The 20,939-nt window shown below is 38.8% G+C and overlaps 1 protein-coding gene across 4 annotated transcripts; it reads left to right on the top strand.

Moving 5' to 3' along the window:
* Window positions 1-895: 895 nt before the first annotated feature.
* Window positions 896-19,527, top strand: LOC122668023 (subtilisin-like protease SBT1.5). 4 transcript variants are annotated; one of them, XM_043864545.1, is made up of 3 exons: window positions 896-3,351; window positions 10,972-10,986; window positions 19,518-19,527. In XM_043864545.1, exon 1 carries the CDS (start codon window positions 911-913, stop codon window positions 3,335-3,337), a length of 2,427 nt encoding a protein of 808 aa, XP_043720480.1. In that variant the 5' UTR covers window positions 896-910; the 3' UTR covers window positions 3,338-3,351; window positions 10,972-10,986; window positions 19,518-19,527. The 4 variants fall into 4 exon arrangements, with proteins under 4 accessions (XP_043720480.1, XP_043720478.1, XP_043720479.1 ...); XM_043864543.1 differs by lacking the exon at window positions 19,518-19,527 and adding an exon at window positions 19,370-19,381; XM_043864544.1 differs by lacking the exon at window positions 19,518-19,527 and adding an exon at window positions 16,560-16,571.
* The last annotated feature ends 1,412 nt before the right edge of the window (window positions 19,528-20,939 follow it).

Here is a 20,939-nt window from a genome sequence, read left to right as displayed (position 1 = left end):
CTGAAGGATATTGTTGTTTGATGGTGGAATCGGACCAATAGGCTATTGTGAATTATCTGCTTCTCCTCCTTTTAACTCTCAAACCTATTTTGAATGATATTCATCATTTATCATCTTTTTTTATTGATTGTAATTTCTCTTTTATTTCAAAGGAGTAAAATAGCTTGGCTGACTCCCAGGCAAAGAAGACACTATTGGTTACGTATACGACAATATGACTTGTTTCCGATCCATGGTTAATGGAGATAGTTTCTTCTCCATCCATGTGTAATACACATTAGTATCAATAAATTTGCCTATTACTATAAAAAATAATAATAATAATAATGAGAAACCATCATGAACATGCACAGCTCTTGTGAAATCCAAATTGCCTACACCACCATAGTTACAAACATTGGCATCGGATTGGGCATACCGGCTGAACTATACTGGTAACAGCCATGATCGATCCTAAATCGGTTGGTTGATATGCATCGACATGGATACGAATCCCGATACCGATATTTGTATCCATGTTTCCCACCGCCCATATTTCCCTCAAATAATCTCCAATCATCCACTTCATTAGGTGTTCTCCGACATCAATTTCTGTGATGGGCGCGCTGCTACAGCTTAATTGTTAAATGTTAATGCTTTAATGAATGAATGGGGCTATTCTTGGTTTAACTAATAGCAATAGCAACAGTGGTACAATTGTCATGTAGCACTGTAGCAGTAGCAGTAGCAGTAGCAGTAGTACTAAACTGCTACTACTTACTCACCAGTAGATAATGGAGACCACACAACTCTTGTCTCTTTCCCATCTTTCTCTTTCTCTTTCTCTTTTTATAGATGACAGATTGTTTCGGCACTCTGTTGGTGTTGGAGAGCAGCGCTCAGCTACTACCTCTCTCACTCTTTTACTCTAATGGCACACTCTCTAGCTGTCACCCCTCCCTACTCACTTCTTCTTTCTATGACTCTTACCTTCTTCTTCTTCTTCTTCTTCACTTCCGTCTGTTTCTCTGTTTCAGATGCAGTGAAACCCAAAACCTTCATTGTTCGCGTCCAACACGACGCCAAACCCTCGGTTTTCTCCACTCACAAGCACTGGTACGAGTCTTCCCTCAAATCCATCTCTTCTCAAATCTCCCCTGACGACACCACCACCTCTGTTGCTTCTGATGTGGGAAGCCGTATCATCCACACCTATCAAACCGTCTTCCACGGTTTTTCTGCAAAGCTCTCTCCTTCCGAGGCTCAGAGGCTCCAAGACGTCACCGGAGTACTCGCCGTCATTCCTGAACAGGTCCGCCATCTCCAAACCACGCGATCCCCTCAGTTCCTGGGCTTGAAAACCGGGGACAGCTCTGGTTTGCTCAAGGAGTCCGACTTCGGCTCAGATCTTGTGATTGGAGTCATCGACACTGGAATCTGGCCCGAAAGGAAGAGCTTCAACGATCGGGACCTGGGCCCCGTTCCCAATAAATGGAAAGGAGAGTGCGTCGTCTCCAAGGACTTCACCGCCACCTCGTGCAACCGGAAATTGATAGGGGCTAGGTTTTTCTGCAGCGGCTATGAGGCGACCAACGGTAAGATGAACGAGACTACGGAGTACCGTTCTCCCAGAGACTCCGACGGTCACGGTACCCACACCGCCTCCATCGCCGCTGGCAGGTACGTCTTCCCTGCCTCCACTTTGGGTTACGCGAGTGGCATCGCTGCTGGGATGGCTCCTAAGGCTCGCCTCGCCGCTTACAAGGTCTGCTGGACTGCTGGTTGTTACGACTCCGACATTCTTGCTGCATTCGACGCCGCCGTGTCTGACGGGGTCGACGTCGTATCACTCAGTGTCGGTGGAGTCGTGGTGCCCTACTACCTTGACTCTATCGCTATCGGTGCATTTGGCGCTGCCGACCACGGTGTGTTCGTCTCTGCTTCCGCTGGAAACGGCGGTCCAGGTGGGCTCACAGTCACCAATGTCGCACCCTGGGTCACAACAGTGGGCGCCGGCTCTATCGACAGAGACTTTCCCGCCGATGTGAAGCTCGGCGACGGCAGGGTAGTCTCCGGCGTCAGTGTCTACAGCGGCCCGGGTTTGGCTACGGACACGCTCTATCCGCTAATCTACGCAGGAACCGAAGGCGGGGACGGTTACTCCGCCTCACTCTGCTTGGAAGGTTCATTGGATCCGAACGTGGTGAGAGGGAAGATCGTGTTGTGCGACAGAGGAATCAACTCCAGAGCTGCCAAAGGGGAGGTGGTGAAGAAGGCTGGTGGGGTCGGGATGATATTGGCCAACGGCGTCTTCGATGGGGAAGGTTTGGTGGCCGACTGCCACGTATTGCCGGCTACTGCAGTCGGGGCCTCTGGAGGAGATGAGATACGGAAGTACATCAGCGCGGCCAACAGTGGAAATAAAAATGGACGGGCTACGTCGACGGCGACGGCGACGATAACCTTTAGGGGAACCCGTCTGGGGACCAGCCCAGCCCCAGTGGTGGCATCGTTCTCTGCCAGAGGACCAAACCCGGAGTCCCCGGAGATACTAAAACCAGACGTCATAGCGCCGGGATTGAACATACTGGCGGCCTGGCCGGAGGGGATAGGGCCGTCGGGTCTACCGTCGGACAAACGAAATACGGAGTTCAATATACTGTCGGGGACGTCCATGGCGTGCCCACATGTGTCTGGGCTGGCGGCGCTGCTGAAAGCAGCTCACCCGGAGTGGAGCCCAGCGGCCATCCGATCGGCTCTGATGACCACGGCGTATGTGATTGACAGTCGAGGTGGAACGATGCTGGATGAATCCTCGGGGAATTCCTCAACGGTGATGGATTACGGAGCAGGGCATGTGGATCCACAGAAGGCCATGGATCCGGGTCTGGTCTATGACATCTCCACCTACGACTACGTGGATTTTCTCTGCAACTCCAACTACTCGGAGAAGAACATCCAAGCTGTTACCAGGAAGAACGCCGATTGCAGGGGAGCCCGACAGGCGGGACACGTGGGCAATCTGAACTACCCATCATTGACGGCAGTTTTCCAGGAGGAGCAAGGGCGGAGGAAGATGTCGACACACTTCATCAGGACGGTGACCAACGTGGGAGAACCCAAATCGGTATATCAAGTGACGGTGAAGCCTCCGAGTGGGACCACGGTAACGGTGCAGCCAGAGAAACTGGTTTTCAGGAGAGTAGGTCAGAAGTTGAGTTTTCTGGTGAGGGTGAAGGCCATAGCCGTCAAGCTTTCCCCTGGGAGCTCTACCATGACCAGTGGCTCGCTGGCATGGTCTGATGGGAAGCGTGTTGTTACCAACCCTATTGTGATTACAATGCAGCAGCCTTTATGAGATTAGAGTAATAGGTTCCATATCCCATCATCTTTTGAGCTGAAAAGACGAACGAACGAACGTTCTCACAACGTCACAACTTCTATGATATATTATGGACCACTGGAGAAGGAGAAAGACAGTGAGAGGAACTGAATGAGCTGAAGGGGGTTGTTCGTGTTTAAGGCTTTTAAGCCATTTCCCTCAATCCCTCCCTCCCCTTGTCAATTTTTTCTCCCCTTTTTTGATCCTTAAAATTATTCACGGATCAGTCTCTACTCTTTAGCGTTCAACTTGTAATAGGTGTATTGTAGTATACGTTTTCCTGCTTTTTATTTATAATTTTTGAATGAAAACGTTTTCCTGCTAATAATCGCTGAACAGAGGGGGGTGGGGGTTGGTGCTGGTGTCCACAGAAAGATGAGAAGGTGATTATCTTTAAATCTTTTATTTTTAAATCAGTCGTTGTTGGTAAGAATGTGTACACCACAGAAAGCCTGTTTATGTGAATGGGTTAGAGTTTTCACAGAGAACACTGAAAAGAGCAAATAAAACAAACAAGAAAGGAGGAGGAGGAGGAGGAGGAGCTCCCCTTACTCGAGGCGAATCTCACGCTTCATTTCCTCTTTTGTTCTATTCTATCAGGAATCTGGAGACTAGTATTTGACACAGATGGTGTGATTATTTTTTTTTGTTTGGGGGGGTTGGGGGGGTTTTGTTTGGAATGATTGAGAATCGGTATAACTTGGTCTTGGTGGGATCGATTTGAATTCGTTATATTCTGCAAATTCCAAATTGATTTTTTTAAAACCCTGTCAAAGTTGGGCTCAAAAAAGACACGTAGTGCTTTGCTGGGTCTGGGTTTGGGTTTGTGTCGGCCAAGCGTGGGGTTTGGATCTTTGTTGCAGTGTGGCACTTTTATGGATTACAACTATATTTTATGTGTAGTTTACTTTACATTACATTACTACAATGGGATTGCTTGATTGACGGAGGCATGTAAAAAGGTTTGCTGTGCGACCCGTGAGTGCAAAGATAGAAGGGAGGTTCTTGACCCACGTGTTGGAGAGTCCAGTTTGTAGTGTACGAGAATGGCTCCCAGCAGTTGTTTAGATGGAATCCATTTTGTGGGACCCACCACCACATGGATGGATTTCATCTGAACAGCTGGAAGCCGTTCACGTACCCAATTCCAAGTGTTGAGCAGGGACAAAAGTGGGCTTAATTTAGTGATCTGATGGTGTGGTGTCCATCAAAATGGACGGATAAAAATCCAAGAGTTCACATCGACACAAGAGAAGGTTTGGCAGTTGGCACCTTGATTCCAGCTCTTCACCACTTAGGGATGTAGAAGTAAAGATAAACCACAACTTAATTACTTAGGAAGAAGTGACCATGGAAATTAAAAACAGTAGAAATTTTTGGAAGCAAGTGGGGGTAAAATAGGACACACTGAATACGCAAGCCAGCCATCTTGGCCTTGAGGAATAACAACATATTAACATTCACCAGAAATTTTTTTTTTTTTGAGGAACTTGACAGATGTCAGTCAAATACATGCCATGGCATCCCGAGGGGTGTGCTAAAAAAATCCACAAGCCTAGAGCTAGTAGTATCTCTAAATTTTCATCCATCCTGGTTCACTATTTCTACATAATACATGCATCTCCTTTTTAAGTAGAAATACATTGGTCCAACTATATCCAACAGTATCATTATAATGAAGGAAATTTTACAAGTATAAACACATTTTCTAGAGAATAAAAGAGAATGCACATGGGGATCTATGATGTAAAGCATTTGTTCTGCTTGTAACGAAAGTATAAATGGATTGACAAGCTGATCTCGACCACGATACAATAATGGTTAAAATTAATACGTACAAATCTGAACTGAACTTTCTCCACTCCCTTTCTATTATCAATCCAATCACAATGAAATAACATTACTCTCAGATATTTTGCATATTCCAAATCAATTACTTTCTTCAGACTATCACTCACAATATGTGTTATTTTCTTTAATATAGTATATGTCTTTTCAACTGGGGTAGCTTTCTATCACTGTTGTAACAAGGACACCTTTGTTTTGAGTTTTCCTATTATTCTCATTTGGCTTAAACTTGATGTCATTAATAATGTATTCATTATAACTTCTCGCACCACCATCTGATTTAATGAGGCACCTCGGCCTGTTCTGGGGTAGATTCAAAATAGGATGATACAAAGTTAAGCTACATACAATAGAGAAATTCCCATTAAAAACATTTAATAATTATCTAGTTCACAACCTAACTCCCTTTACATGCTCAATGAACTATTTTGGAAACTCTGTTACCATGCGTTATTGAAATTAGATGTGGACGAGATTTAGGATCCATCTACTTGTTCATCTGTTTTTTGTGGAGCCTAAAAATTGCTTGAAGAATCTTATAAATTTGATCAACTATAAATATTTTGCAAAAAACCACCATTGATATATGTAAAACTTACTCTAGGTATTCATTTAATCTATTACAATTCTTCAGCATGTACCGAGATGTGTCTAGTCCCTTTCTTTAATGTCTCGTTTTATGATCTCGCACTTCTCTACAGGCCTACCCAGTCTTGAAATATGGAGATTGAATGTTCTTTGTTCTGTTGACCCTACCTCTTCTTGTATCTTCTACTTTCTCTGGGAGGATATACTCCTCTTCAAACTTTGGTGAGACTGGGAAACCAAAAAAAGGTGGGCCTTTTTTTTTTTAACCCCCTTCCAAGGAAACCAAAAAAAGATCATATGGGCCTTCTTCTTGGGCCTACTTGTAAAGAAAGGTTGTTGAAAGAGAGATCTCAATCTCAGACTCGCACAATGCTGAAAGATTTCTTCCCTTCAAAGCTAAGAGGGAAGATCACTTAAACTTAATAAACCTTGCTGGGAGAGTTTCGTTTGGAGTTTTTTACTTTGTTTGGTTACTTCTTGTTTGGGTTAAAAGTGTTTGCTATTTGGTAAATTGGTGCCATGCTAAATCACACCGTAGATAGTACCAAGATTATTTAAACCCACAAAACCTGCCCAAGCCCACATTAATTGGGTTCTTAGGCTTAGCCGTTGGCTTATAGATTTACAAGAAGGATTGGACTGGGCTGGCCTTCCTGCCACACCCCCCCCCCTCTCCCCAAAAAAAATGCACCCAAAATTATGGCTCTATCATCCAGTTCCTTAGGGTTTTCTAATGAATGTTCCGTATGGGAAGAACCCTCATCCTCTAATCCCTCTTGATTTTTACTCTTTGACCATCTCTACCAATATTTATATCATAGTTGTCACGGCATCTAAGCGCTTAAGGAGTTAAAAGGGACCTTGGACACAAGGCGACACCAATAAGTCGACCAAGAGGACGGTTTACCCACCATCTTAAGGTTCACAAACCCTACTAGGGTTTAAGCATGTTCCAAAATACCCTTCTAATACCCATTCCTGCCCTCTCCCGCCCCTCGATGAATAGGATCCCATTTACCATGGGTGGAGGGAAACTCAGTCCTATATTGAAACATGTTTAAACATTAAGAGGCCATTTGATAACACTCCAAGAAACGCGGTTTTTTTGTTTTTCTATTCTAAGAAGTAGAAAAACACCCCAAATAGTGTTTGATAAATTTGTTTCGTTTCTACTAGTTCTGAAACATAAATCAAAATTTATGGGCCATTGAACGGGTTTGAAGAAACAAGTATGACTTAGGCACCGTTTGACAACGTTACTAATGTTTCTGTGCCGTTTCTGACTAAAAACGTATTTTGGTGTTACTGTTACCAGAATAACGTTACTGGCTTCCTGAAAGGTGTTTGATAAACCTGTTCTAGAAACGTATTCAGAACACTATTAATACTGAAAGGAGTTTGATAAAACCTATTTCTGTAACAGTTTTGTATTGATTAATATAAATTACAAAATTACCATTTTTACTAAAATACATATAAAATCATGGATGGTAGGACATTAAAATTTATTAAAAATCTAAATAAAGTGTATATTAAAAAAAAAACCAGAGACACTAATAGGTTACTATAAATTACAAAAATGCCATTAACACTATAAATTACAAAAGTTTATGGATCGATTAGACATACAATAGTTTTAAAGAATACAAATAGGAAATGTCTCGTTCGTTGTTGCATCTTCAAAACTAGATAAACAACAAAATTCATTCAAACTATCAAAAAAAAAAAAAAAACACAAAGAAGCAAACATTGTATGATGCCCATGATTGTCTTCTATGAATAGTTGAATAAAAAGGGTCATGGTGGATTCAAACCACTATCCCCTTGGAACATGCTTGACACATCTTCATGTTCCAAGTGCTCTACCAATTTGAGCTAAAGACCCAACAAGTAAAATTTGAAATTTACAAGTAAACATGAGACTATGCCACAAACCGTGCTTCAATGATAATACCCAATTGAGACCTTGCCACAACCCTTCCTAATGTTCTCACATGTATTGGTTAAAAAGAACTCTAAGCAAAGGAAAAAGTAAGGATTTATTACCTCCTGATTAGACCCAGCAGCCTTCATAAATCCAACAAGGAAGATATGAGGTGTTGGAAATGTCAATCTCTGTTCAAACCTGCCCAATATTGCCTTCTCCATCTCCAATATCTGTTCTCTAGTGTATGCCTTCTCTAAACTGATAATAAAGTCATTGACCTGCAAAAAATCACAAGTAACCAACATGCACCTCCCTTTCATAAGGCTGGAGGTTCCCACCCTCCTGAGTCCCAAATCCATTTTTTGCGGTTTGCCCAATTCAAGACATTTGAATAATCACCAAAGTGGTGGTTACTCTTGAAAATGATAATTTATTCAATTTGATGCATAGTATAAGGCAGCACTAGAGTTAAAGAAATGTTGAGTTCTTTAAAATAATTTCTCTTCTTCTTTGACTGATTGACAGCACTAGAGTTAAAGAGACAGAGATAGAGATGGGTTTGGTTTTGTGATGATAGTTGAGACTTGAGACTGAGACTATGTGGTGAGTGTAACACTGTAACTAATCCATTTTGGATTAATAATCTGAAATTAATAAACAATAGCAGAGACAAGTGCAGAAGAACTAAACTAGAACCTGAAACCATCAGAGAGACAAAAGAGAAAACAAAAATCTCTCTCTCTCTCTCACATACACACAGAGTCATTCAATGAATCGTGTCACAATACAGGAGAGGGCTTGAAATATCTTCCCAAGTTGAAGCAAATGTTGCTCCAAAGATTCCAAGTGATTCAATTTTCAGATATGATATCCAGTTGTGTGTTATAGCTTGTCCATTAATATTTTACTAATTAAATGTGTATCTATCAGTCTAACCATCCATCATTCTCAAAGCTTGCAGCTTTTCTTCATGAGATCTGATATGATAAGATCTATCCATGATAGCTACTGATCCTACCAAAGTATCTCAGTTTGCTCATCATATTTTGTTCGATAAGTCAAGATTGTCTGTCATCAAGCAAATATTAATTATTAGGATAAGTTTAGAGTATGTCATCAAGCAATATTATTAAGACACATGCATTCCTTTGAGTGTAAATAAACACATTAGAATTGTCCTCATCTAGTTTTGATTAGCCAGCTCCATTAATGGATCCAATAACCCAACCCAAATTGGATAAGGCAGTTTTTAATTTGCATATATCTGTCAACTGTTGGACTATATCTCTTTCTCTTTCTTTCCAGGTTTAATTCTCTGTAGAAAATGTTTGGGTCATTTAAGGTGTGCTATTATTGGGCCTTTATTGAGACCCATTTTAATAGTCTTTAAGATAAACATACACATAACTGGATCAAATCTTTAATGGGTCCAAACCTAATATTATTACAAATGGCTTCTACTGTTAGGTCCAATCCATCAGATTTATGGGAGCTATGGTATCGAAACATAACAGGTAGCCCACCTACCATTTGTTCATTGATCATGTAATGTGGAGCATTTACCTGTGCTATATTATCATATCCCAAGAGCCAACTCTTCTTTTAGTCTTCTATAGGTGATAAATGTAAGGGTATTTATGTAATATCTTTTCATATATTCTAATATAATCCTATTTGTATTAATACTTAGACTATGAGGGACAATCTAGTAATTAGTTCATCTGACCTAAACCCTAATTTTCCTATAACTAATAGCTGGAGGCAGCAGTCTGGGTATTCCAAACTAGATACTCAAGGTGTAATGTTTTAAGCAACCTTGTGCTTAAACCCTAACCCTAACAATTTTAAAGCATTAGGTTTTTCGTTTCCCTGCGATCAAGATCTGTTTTGGATTTTGGATTAACGTTCGGCTTCAGTGATTTTCTCCAATCGATTTCGGTGTGATTGATCGTTTTTCTTTTGAGGGATCAACATTCGTACATATCACTTCTGGTTTGTTGATCGATTTGTATGATCGGCTTCGGTTTCATCTTTTAGAAAATAAAATCGTGTTTCTACGCTGTGGATCAAGGAATTGATTACCTATCCAAGGCTGTGGATCAAGGAATTGATTACCTCATCGGTTTTAGCATTTGGCTTCACTCTTGGTTTTGGCAATCGGCATCTACCACCTGCAAAATCCATTGTACAAAGAGGAAGTAATTGATTGCTTTGATTGAAAAAAAGAAGTAAACGTTGGCAGCTTCTCAAAAGCATTGATTACCTTTTTTTATTTGAAAAGGGTTTTGTCCTTTCTCATAAACCTTTGATTTGAAAGGTCTCTGATTTGATTAAAAAAAAAAATGCAAATCAAAAGCAGCTTTTGGCAGAGTACGTTGGTAGAGACTTCTCTACAAAGTTTTAATTACCTGATTGTTTAATTAAAAAAAAATAAAAAAAAGGAGCAGTCGCAAGTGATCGTACCAGCAGCCAGTGCCAGTGACCTGCGCCAACAAGCACCACGAGTGTCGACGCCACTGTATCACCGCTATCTTTTCCTCCGTCGTCTAAATCCAGGGTTCTCCATATCATGTGTGATTGTTCCTTGGACCATTTATTTTTATTTGAATTTTTCCTTGGACATATAAACAAATCACATAATAATGGAGAAACATGTTGTTCCAATTGAGATGATCAAATTGGAAAGCTTTAGTGGCTCTGAGTTCAATTCTTGAAAAAAGAAGACTCAGTCTGGACTGAAGTTCCTTAATATTTTCTCCACTGTGGTAAATACATTTTCTGATTGTACGGACCTAACTAAAGTCCAATGGATAAGTGATGAGGACTTTTGCAAAGACTATCTATTGAACTGCCTGTCAGATAGGCTGGCAGAGACCTATAGTAAATATGAGACTGCAAAAGAGATTTGGGAAAACCTTGATGCCCAATTCAAAAAGGAGGAGGAACTATTAAAGACCCACTTAGTTGATAAGTTCATGGATTTCAAGTTTCAAGAAGACAAGGAAATCACTCCTCAAATTACAGACTTTGAGAACTTAAGACAAAACTGAACCAAGAAAATATCCCTGTTGTTGATGCATTCTTAGTAGGTGCAATTATTTTTAAGTTACCATCTACCTGACATTCCTTTAAAACTGAGATGCATAGAAAAAAAACACAAGTGGGACTGGATGATCTCAAACGGTTCATTAGAATCCAAAATGAGAACAGAACTAGGAATAATTTGAAGATGGTGAAACAACAACAGGCATCTGTCAATTTGGTTTCACAACCCAAGAAATATCCTAGGCAGTCCAAGCCACCTAAGAAAGAACCCCAACAGTTGGAGGCCAAAAAAACTAATTTTAAAAAGAGGGGCAAGTACCGCAACTGTGGAAAGTGGGGTCACTATGCATCTGAGTGTAGGAGTCCTAAGAAAGGGAACACTAACACACCACAGAAAGAAGTTCACATGGTGGTGGACAAGACTGAGCCTATTAACTTTGTTACCATGGTTGGCAAGGGTAAAGGGTTGGCCAGTACATCTTCAGATTGGTGGTTAGACTCTGGGGTGACTTGTCATGTTTGCAATAACAAGGACCTGCTAACTGATATTGTCCAAGTAGCAGAGATTGTCACTGTTGCAAATGGAGACGTCGTGAAAGTGATACAACAAGGGACAACAAACTTGGTTCTTTCATCAGGTAAAATACTTACTTTGAAAAATGTTAAAATTTTTCCTGGTTTTGAAAAGAATTTAATTTGAATTTGAATTTTGCTTGATGCTCGCATGTCTATTACTTTTAGTAGTAGTAGAGTAACATTGTCTGTTAACTTTTTTTATTTTGGATGTGCTTATAATTTGAATGGTATGTTTAGGTTGAGTTTAGCTAATGAGACAATAAACCAGGTCAACCATAATTCACTTGATCCCAAAATACTACATTATAGGTTAGGACATGTGAACTATAGGAAAATGCTCAAACTAGCTAAAACTCATAATTTACCATTAAAAACTTCAATTAGATTTAACAGATGTGAAGTGTGTGTTCAAACCAAAATAACTAGAAAACCTTTTAGACCGATTTCTAGGAGCACTCAACTTCTTGAACTTATATATTTTGACATTTGTGACTTTAAAAGCTACATAAGTAGAGGAGGTCGGAAGTATTTGATAACATTTATAGACGATTTTTCTAAATATTGTCATTTATATCTGTTAAAATCTAAAGATGAAGTATTTTAAAATTTTAAAATTTTCAAGAATAGGGTAAAAAATCAGTTGAACTTGAAAATTAAAAGATTTAGAAGTGATAGGGAAGGAGAATACAAATTGACAGAGTTCAAGGATTACTGCTCCTTACTCACCTCAATCAAATGGCATAGCTGAAAGAAAGAACATGACGTTAACAGAGATGTTAAACTCCATGTTATTGATAGCTGGCATGTCCTCTTGCTATTGGGGAGAAGTAATGTTGACTGCAAATCACATTCTAAATAGACTACCACATGCAAAACTGACTTCTACATCTTATGAACTATGGCATAATCATCCATGTAGTTATGACACTCTTAAGGTTTGGGGTTTTATAGCTTCTGTTAAGATACAAGACCCTAGGAGACCTAAGGTGGGAACTAGAACAAACATTTGTGTATATCTAGGTTGTGCAGAAGACAGTGTTGCAGACCAGTTTTTGGATCTATCAACCAATGTGGTGATAGAATCTAGGGATGCTATATTCTTTGAGGATAAATTTCTTAGAGATAAAGGCCTGACTGAAGTGGTTACAGAATCACCTTTGAAATCTGAACCAATTGTTTTTGACACTACTCCCACAATGCTCCTTGAATCAGAATCTAGAAGAGTATCTACTAGAGATCGAGTACTCAAGAATTTTGATGAGGATTTTGTGACCTACCATTTAGAGGTTGATCCATCCACCTATAAGAAAGCGATGAGATCTAGGGACTCACTATTATGGAAAGAAGCCATTGATGAAGAAATGAGCTCTTTAATGCAGAATGAGACCTGACACCTTGTTGATTTGCCTAAAGGGGCCAAGACAATAGGGTGTAAGTGGGTACTGAAGAAGAAACTTAATCCAGATGGGTCTATAGCCAGGTATAAAGCATGGTTAGTAGCTAAGGGCTATAAACAGGTGAGAGGGATAGATTATTTTGACATCTACTCCCCGATCTGCCATTTGGCAACGATAAGGATTCTTCTTGCCATAGTATCTATTGAGCACTATATTGTGCATCAAATGGATGTAAAAACGGTTTTCCTTAATGGAGATCTAACAGAAGAAATCTACATGAACCAACCTGAAGGATTTGTCATGGAAGGTTCTGAAAAAAGAGTTTGTAAATTAAACAAATCTCTCTATGGTCTTAAACAAGTATCTAAATTGTGGCATGAGAAGTTTGACAAGACAGTAAAGAGCCTTAATTTTCAAACCAGCAACTCGGATAAGTGCCTTTATTTTTTGTCTGAGTTAAACAAAGTCGCGATGATTTGCTTGTATGTAGACGACATATTGATTCTAGGTTCTAATCTCTCTGTAGTGAGTGACATTAAAGAAACTTTGTCCAAAGAATTCGACATGAAAGATCTTGGTTTGGTAGACACCATTCTTGGGATGAGAGTAAGCTTCAGTGAGCAAGGGATCACCCATAGTCAGATTCATTACATTGAGAAGCTACTTTCTAGTTGGGGATACAGTGATAGTAAATCGATTGAGACACCCTATAACTATAACAAACGGTTGAAACCTAACACAGGTGACACCGTGAATCAGTTAGATTATTCTAAATTGATTGGTAGTCTCATGTATGTAATGAGTTGCACTAGGCCAGACATAGCCTTTACGGCAGACATGCTAAGTCGTTTCACTAGTAATCCTGAAAAAGAGCATTGGGATGCCCTATCGAGGCTGATGAGATACCTTAAGGATACTCAAGGTTATGCTCTATGTTATACTGGACATCCTCCAACTTTGGAAGGATATTCTGATGCAGCCTGGTGCTCAGATTTGGGAGACAGCAGATCCACTAGTGGTTATGTATTTACACTAGGAGAAGGAGCTATAGCATGAAAATCCAAGAGACAGACTAGTATTGCTATGTCATCTATGGAATCAGAATTTTATGCTCTAGCTTCTGCAGGAGATGAAGTAGAGTGGATAAAGGATCTGATCATGGATATTCCATTGAGGAGTTTTAAGTTAAACTCTATATCTATATTCTGTGATAATCAAGCAACAAAGACGATTGTGAATAACTCACTCTTTAATGGTAAGAGAAAACACATCAGGCTGAAACAGGCCATGCTGAATTATAGAACAGAACAAGGGATTATCACTTTGATTGATGTGAGATCGAAGGATAATACGACAGATGCCCTTACAAAGGGATTGAACAAAGATTGAACATTCAAAACTACGGGGGAGATGGGGTTAAAGACCATTTAGTCAGGTCTTAACCTAACCCAGTATTATTTTGAATTATTCGAATCTCATCTAGCCTTGGTAAGCATTCGAAACAGTTTACATGTTTCAGATAACTTAGTTAGGTTACTAAGTATGGGGATTTGTAAAACCATTCCAAACTTGATGGTATAGCAAATTTTCATATGAAGTCTCCTTATTTTGTTATTCCACAAAGGAATATGAAAAATGTCTGATATGTTTCAATGATATTGTGCTAATCTTTATGTCATTCCAAATTTGATGACATGTCTTTCATAGTATGGTGTACCATTTTAAATTTGATGATACAACATAAATCTATGACTGATATGACGAACACAGTATTCCAAATGGAAACATGATATGGTCCTTATGATAGAGACTATATAGGATTGAGTTCTTGTAAAGAAACTTGATCATGTTGCTTATTATTTTTTGATTTACCTTCAGCCATATATGAAATGTACTAAGTTCTTATTGTTGAACTAGATACTATTGTGCAAATGATTGAATTCATATTATCTTATGAAATTCATATTTGACAAATTACAAAGAATGACGAAGATGGAGGAGAACGGTTGAATCTGGATCTCGATGAGGATGACTTACTTGATGAGTAAAGTCACATGGATTGCAAGGACTTTTCTTTTTGATTATTTCTTTTGGTTTAGCCACTTGCATGTGGAACTTCGAATTTTTTCTTGGGTTTAGTTTTTTATCTAAAATCCTAGTTTTATTTCTTGAAGTTTACTTATTAATTATTTAATTTATTGGATTATTAATATTCAATTTATATTGATTCAATTACTGATTGAACAATGGTTCCTATACATGTGTAATGGATATATGTAGAATATAGGAGGAGATTGTAAGGGTATTTATGTAATATCCCTTCATATGTTCTAATATAATCCTACTTGTATTAATACTCAGGCTGTGAGGGGCAATCTAATAATTAGTCCATCTGACCTAAACCCTAGTTTTCCTATAAATACTAGCTGGAGGCAACAGTCTGGGTATTCCAAACTAGATACTCAGGATGTAATGCTTTAAGCAACCTTGTGCTTATACCCTAACCCTAACAATAAAGACTACATTACAGGTACTTAAATTAACAGAAATATTAAAGTATCGGTGGGAAACTTTAGAAAATACAGAAATCATGAAATCATTGAAGTCAATTTTAGAAAATGAGGAAAGAATATTTTGGAGTGGAATTAATGTTCCCAAAAATGTAAGGACCTCCAACCCCCAAACCATATCTGTTAATTCCTACTCAAACCCATTCTGCCATCCATCAATAAGAACCATAAAAACATCATCATCTTCAAGCAAGCAAGCAAACAAACAACTTGCAAACACAGTATCCCTTCCCCATCCCATCCCATCCCAAAGCATCCTATACCCCTCCCGCATCCCTTCCCCCCTACTCAAAAGCAAAGACAACCCCTATCTCTTTTAGGCTGTCCTAAACCATTCATCCATCACAGAAAAATTAAGTATTAAATTCTTACAAATTTACCATATTAATCCTAACATTTATGGGTTATCATTCGCTCTACATTGACTATCAACTCTAAAAACTATTTTAACCCAATTAAAGGAAGAACAATAGTGGAAAAACTAACACAGACTTTTGTAATTTAACTACAATTCCATAAACTTTGGCCAGTCAACACAGGCAGAGAGAGAGTAATCCTAATAATAACACATTTCACACTGTCACAGAAATCATCAGCGCATCAGAGTATGCTTCAAACATAACCAGATCTTGAATTGAAGTCATGATGGACTCCTCCTCACTTCAGTGCCTAATCTCTCTCTCTCTCTCTTTTTGAAGCTCAGCCTCAGCGAACTCATATTAGTTTGCAAATATCAAAAATTTTGTCCTTATTATGTACCCAAAATGCCTAAAAACTACAGCATTTAACTGAGTCTGAGGACATCAATTTACAGACAGCCCAAGACTAACATTTTTTAAGACAGTAGGTATATAGAGAGAGGAGAGGGTGGAACAGGTTGGAGCTAGTAGTAATTGCTTGCTTAGCTTGTGGATGCAGAGGGAGAGGAAACCGTGTAGGAGAAGATGAGTTTGAATTCGAGTTCTCACTGGTGCCAATAATGTTCCCAGCATACAAAATCTACTCCAATGGAAGAGACAGGATTGAAGAGAGAAACCGTAGAGTTGAGTTTGAAGAGGGTAGAACAGTGATCGAGGATATCGTTGATGCCCGTGGCACCAAAGTTGCAGAAATCACAAAGGAATTCCTTTTAAGTTGGATTTGGGCTCAAGGGAGAGGCAATGTCGGCAGCAGGTTGAATTTATTTTTTCAGATCTAGGGTTACATAGCAGCAGGTTTCGTTGTACAGAAAACCAGTTTCATAGCAGAGAGAGAGAGAGAGAGAGAGAGAGAGAGTTACCTGGACAGTGGAGGTACAACAGCAGAGATCCTCGAGCTTGAGGTGAGGACGAAGCTTCAAGTCATAACTCGAGCAGATGTTACAATGATACCTTTAGGTCCCAACTCGAGCAGAGATCAGCGAGAGAGAGAGTTGCAGGTTTTGCGTTTTTTAGCGTTTGGAACTTTTGAAGCAAGAGAGAGTTGAGCGAGAGATGAACGACTTCGCGTATTGCAAGCGTTTTATCGGGTAACAGTTTTTGTTAAAAGCCACAAAACAGTAAAAACAACAAATAGTTGTTATGTCAAAACGTTTTTTTAGGAAGAAATTGTTATAAATTTTGATTTTTGTAATAAAAAACACTTGAAACAAAACGGATTTATCAAACGGTTTTTCTGTTCCATTTGTGTGTTGGGAACATTATTGGCACAGAAACAAAGGCACCGCTTGATAACCTTATTTGGTGTTTCTGTTCTGGAAATGTGTTGGGAAACACCAAAACATTTTTTTGTTTCTCAGCACACTTTTTTTTATTTTCTTTGCTGAGAAACCGTTTTTTACCCGCTTGGTAAACCTATTCTGAAAACGTTTTCAGAAGACAATTGAACACCATGGGTGCTTGATAAAATCTGTTTCTGTTCTGAAAATGTGACCAATTTTAATAATATTTATCTTGAATAATGTACTTTAAATAATAAACATTGCCATTAAAAAATATCTTCCCTGTTTAATATTAATTACGATAATGCCATTTCTTTATCAATTATACCAATAAAAGACTTGTAAAATCCTTTTCTCTTTCCAACCTTAGCATAAAATTAAAATATCTCATTAACATAACCAAAGTAAGTATAAAAAGATGTCAAATTTCAAAGATGCCATTAAAATTGGGTTCTTAAGTGGATTAGTGGCATAACTAACTATGCTATGAACAGTTGATTAAAAAGGGCCTTGATGGACTCGATCCACCATCCTCTTGGAACATGCTCATGTTCCAAGTGCTCTACCAATTTGAGCTAAAGGCCCATCAAGTTGTCAATGAATTAACACAATAGATTAAAGATGGTTAGGAAGGTTCAGGTTCCATTACCTTGATGGCAGAATCAACTCACTTACAAAAGAATAAGAAACGTGATAGAAGCAAGATTGAAGAATCCTAAAACCATTGAAAGAAGAAATCCATGGATGCAAACAATGTGGATACATGAACCTCACCCAAAACGCTTGCTCATGATCTGAAGGTCATCTCTCACCAACAATGTTGTTTCATATCCGAGAACCCTAAATAAAAGTTATCAAGGAAATGATAACAGATTATCTCCATGCCCCTTTAACTCTATTCTATCATTTGACAAACTCTATTTAGGTTGCAATTTTACATGTGAGCACAGAGAATTTGGGGTCTACCTGTCCATAAATTTGGACCCCATTCAGAATTGCCATATGGCAAAATTTGGGGGTATCAACACAGGCCACTCTCGTATCAACCCTATATTCTAAAAGAATCAAACCCACATCAATATCCTTTTTTTTGTGGGGAGGAACATAACAAGACATGAGCAAGGTCTGCAAATTTCTTCCTGATCATCAACAAGATGATGATGAGAAGAGAGAGAGAGAGATAGGGAGCACCGGATAAGAGTCACTTCAGGATATGGATGGTTGAGGAGACAAGATATAAATATTAGAACTTAGAAAAATATTCCTCAATGCATTCAGTTATAATAATGCACTTAATTGTGGGTTTCTTGCCCAATTATCTATATTGGGTTAAAAAGTTATGTACAAAAATGTAATGAATGATTCCTGCGAAGCCACATTTGAGCTCCAAACATACCAATTAAATGTTTGAAACAATATCAAAATTATAATTAAAAAACTATGATCATGAACTAATGCATTATACTTTTATGTTGACTAATTGTGAGTAATGATATGCAAGAAAAGAAGGAAAAAAAAGAAATCAAAGTAACCATCTCAAATAGGAGTTGTCACTCAGTACAATGATATGAAACTCTACTTATTGTTTACCACAAAAAAAAGACTACTTATTGGGGTTATCTCCAATTTTTTCCAGTTAGATCTGTGGAGTGAAGCTTGATGTGAATGCATAGGGATAGGGATCTGAGTTAGTACAAGTAGAATGATAGAGATGACCTACTTAAATGGCACTAAGAGGAGATGCAGATCTTTTTCTATTCAAGTTTCTAGTATTGGCAGAATTGAAAACAAAGCTTAGAACTACAATTAAATTAGCCTGAACGGATTACAGAGAGAGAAATCACATTTAAATTAAAAAAATATATCTATTAATCACAAGAAACAGTTGAGAAGGCTTACAGAGAATCAACTAACTCCGAAAACCAAACAGGGATAAAAACCAAGATCCAAGACTAGAGTCTATCAAACCAAAAATTAATCATTCATAAGCAATACAACTGTTCAAATCCAACCAAACAAATCCGATATGGAGGAATAATGAAAAAACACAACACTAAAAAGTTTTCTAATATCAAAAGTCACAAATTAGCAAATCTTTATCACAAAACACTACAAATCTCATAAGTTTCTTCAATTAAAATATGAAAAAGAAAAGAAATTGAGAAGAAAAGAAAAGTCCTGAGATCTTGAACAGGGGAGGTAGAGGAAGAGGAAGAGGCCCAGCGATGTAGCTCTACTGAGATCTTGAGATCTTGGGTGGGTTACTCTTTCTTACATGGATTCTCTTTCTTCGTTTCAGGGATTCAAAATGGTTTTCTCCTTGTACTGTGGGTTTAGAACAGAGAGAGCGACAGAGAGGGAGAGAGAGAGTGAGCAAGAGAGAACGAGTTGAGAAGAGAGAGAGAGAGAGAGAGAGACTAAGTGCGCCAGAGAGAGATGAGCAAGAGAGAAGTTGCACATTGACACAGAGAGAGTGACCGAGAGAAAGCCTAGTTGTGACAAAGAGTGAGAGATAGCAAGAGATAGATGAGTTACCTTGAGAGTTGCAGGTTGCCATCGAAATCCCTTTCAGATCGTCTGTAGGAGAGCCCCCAGAGAGTGAGAGAGCGAGAGAGCGAGAGAGCGAGAGAGTGAAACCTGGGAGCTCGACCGTGAAGAAGGTCTTTTTGTGAGAGTTTGTGAGAGTGAAAGAGTGTTTAGGTTTTGGGGGATTTGGGTAATCGATTTTATCGGGCACACTTTTGGTCCAAATGTGCTGAGCAACGCAGAACATGTTGGACATGTTCTGTAAAAAGTCTTCTGGGGAATAAAAATTATGATTTATCCACCAGAGAACAATTTCTATAGAACAGTGTTTATCAAGCACTTTTTAGATGTTTTTGTGTTTCTCAGAATAAAAAAACACCAGAAACTGATTTTGGGAAGGTTATCAAGCGGTGCCAAAATGTTGTCAAACGGTCCCTTATTATTCTATTGCTTGAAACAAAAAAAAAAAAAAAATTGAAACTATGCCCGATGAAATAAGGAAGAGGGGTGATCGTTTGCGATAAGAAGAAACTCAGCACCATCGTCATCCTCAAGCTCTAGTGCCTGCAACTCGCCATCGCCATATAGGGTAAGAAGAAACTCAGCACCATCATCATCCTCAACCTCCAACGCCTACAACTCGCCTATTGCTTTCTTCTTCTGTATCGCTGTTGCCTCCGTTCTCTTTCGTCATCCACCACCACCACAAGAATCCAAAAGGGCCCCTTTTGATTTGGGATTTTTGTTCTTCGGTTATACATCTTTACAATTTCTTATTTCTATGTTTTTTTTTTTTTTCTTTTCAGGATTCAATTTTTATAACTGTATTATACTGATTCTTGAGAATTAACTTCAATAATGCATTCTCATGTGATGTTTTGTTGAATTGTTGAATCTGTTTTCCATGGGGGCAGACGGTACTATGTCTAGGCACAAAAGCCACTTCGCTGCAAGTGAGGAAGAAGAAGATGAAAAAGCATAAACGAAAAAGTTGTTTCTGTTATTTCTCAGCACAGAAACAACAGAAAGGTTATCAAATGGTGCCAAATACCCGGCTAGTAGGACATGCTTATGATCACTAATAATGCACGAACCAAGTTAGCTAGTTTTCTATCCAAAAAAAAAAAACAAAAAACAAATAACCAAGATGACTGGTTGACGGTGATGATTTCTTATAGCAATCTACTACCTTTCGCAATATGCCATGGTAGGCTGACATGCTAAACCTGTAATCATGGGTCAAGGTATCGGTATCACCCGTATCACTGGTACATGATATTGATACGGATTGAGAACATCAGTCAGAAAGTGAATTATTTTTAAATTTATGATCCGTATCGAATCTGTATCAATATGTATAGCCCTAACTGTAACTTAAAGTTTCAATGACAAAATATAACCT

The sequence above is a fragment of the Telopea speciosissima genome, chromosome 7 (genome assembly GCF_018873765.1).
Source record: "Telopea speciosissima isolate NSW1024214 ecotype Mountain lineage chromosome 7, Tspe_v1, whole genome shotgun sequence".
Classification (NCBI taxonomy): domain Eukaryota; kingdom Viridiplantae; phylum Streptophyta; class Magnoliopsida; order Proteales; family Proteaceae; genus Telopea; species Telopea speciosissima.
The sequence above is the reverse complement of the archived record's forward strand: the minus strand, read 5'-3'. Positions and strand labels throughout refer to the sequence as shown.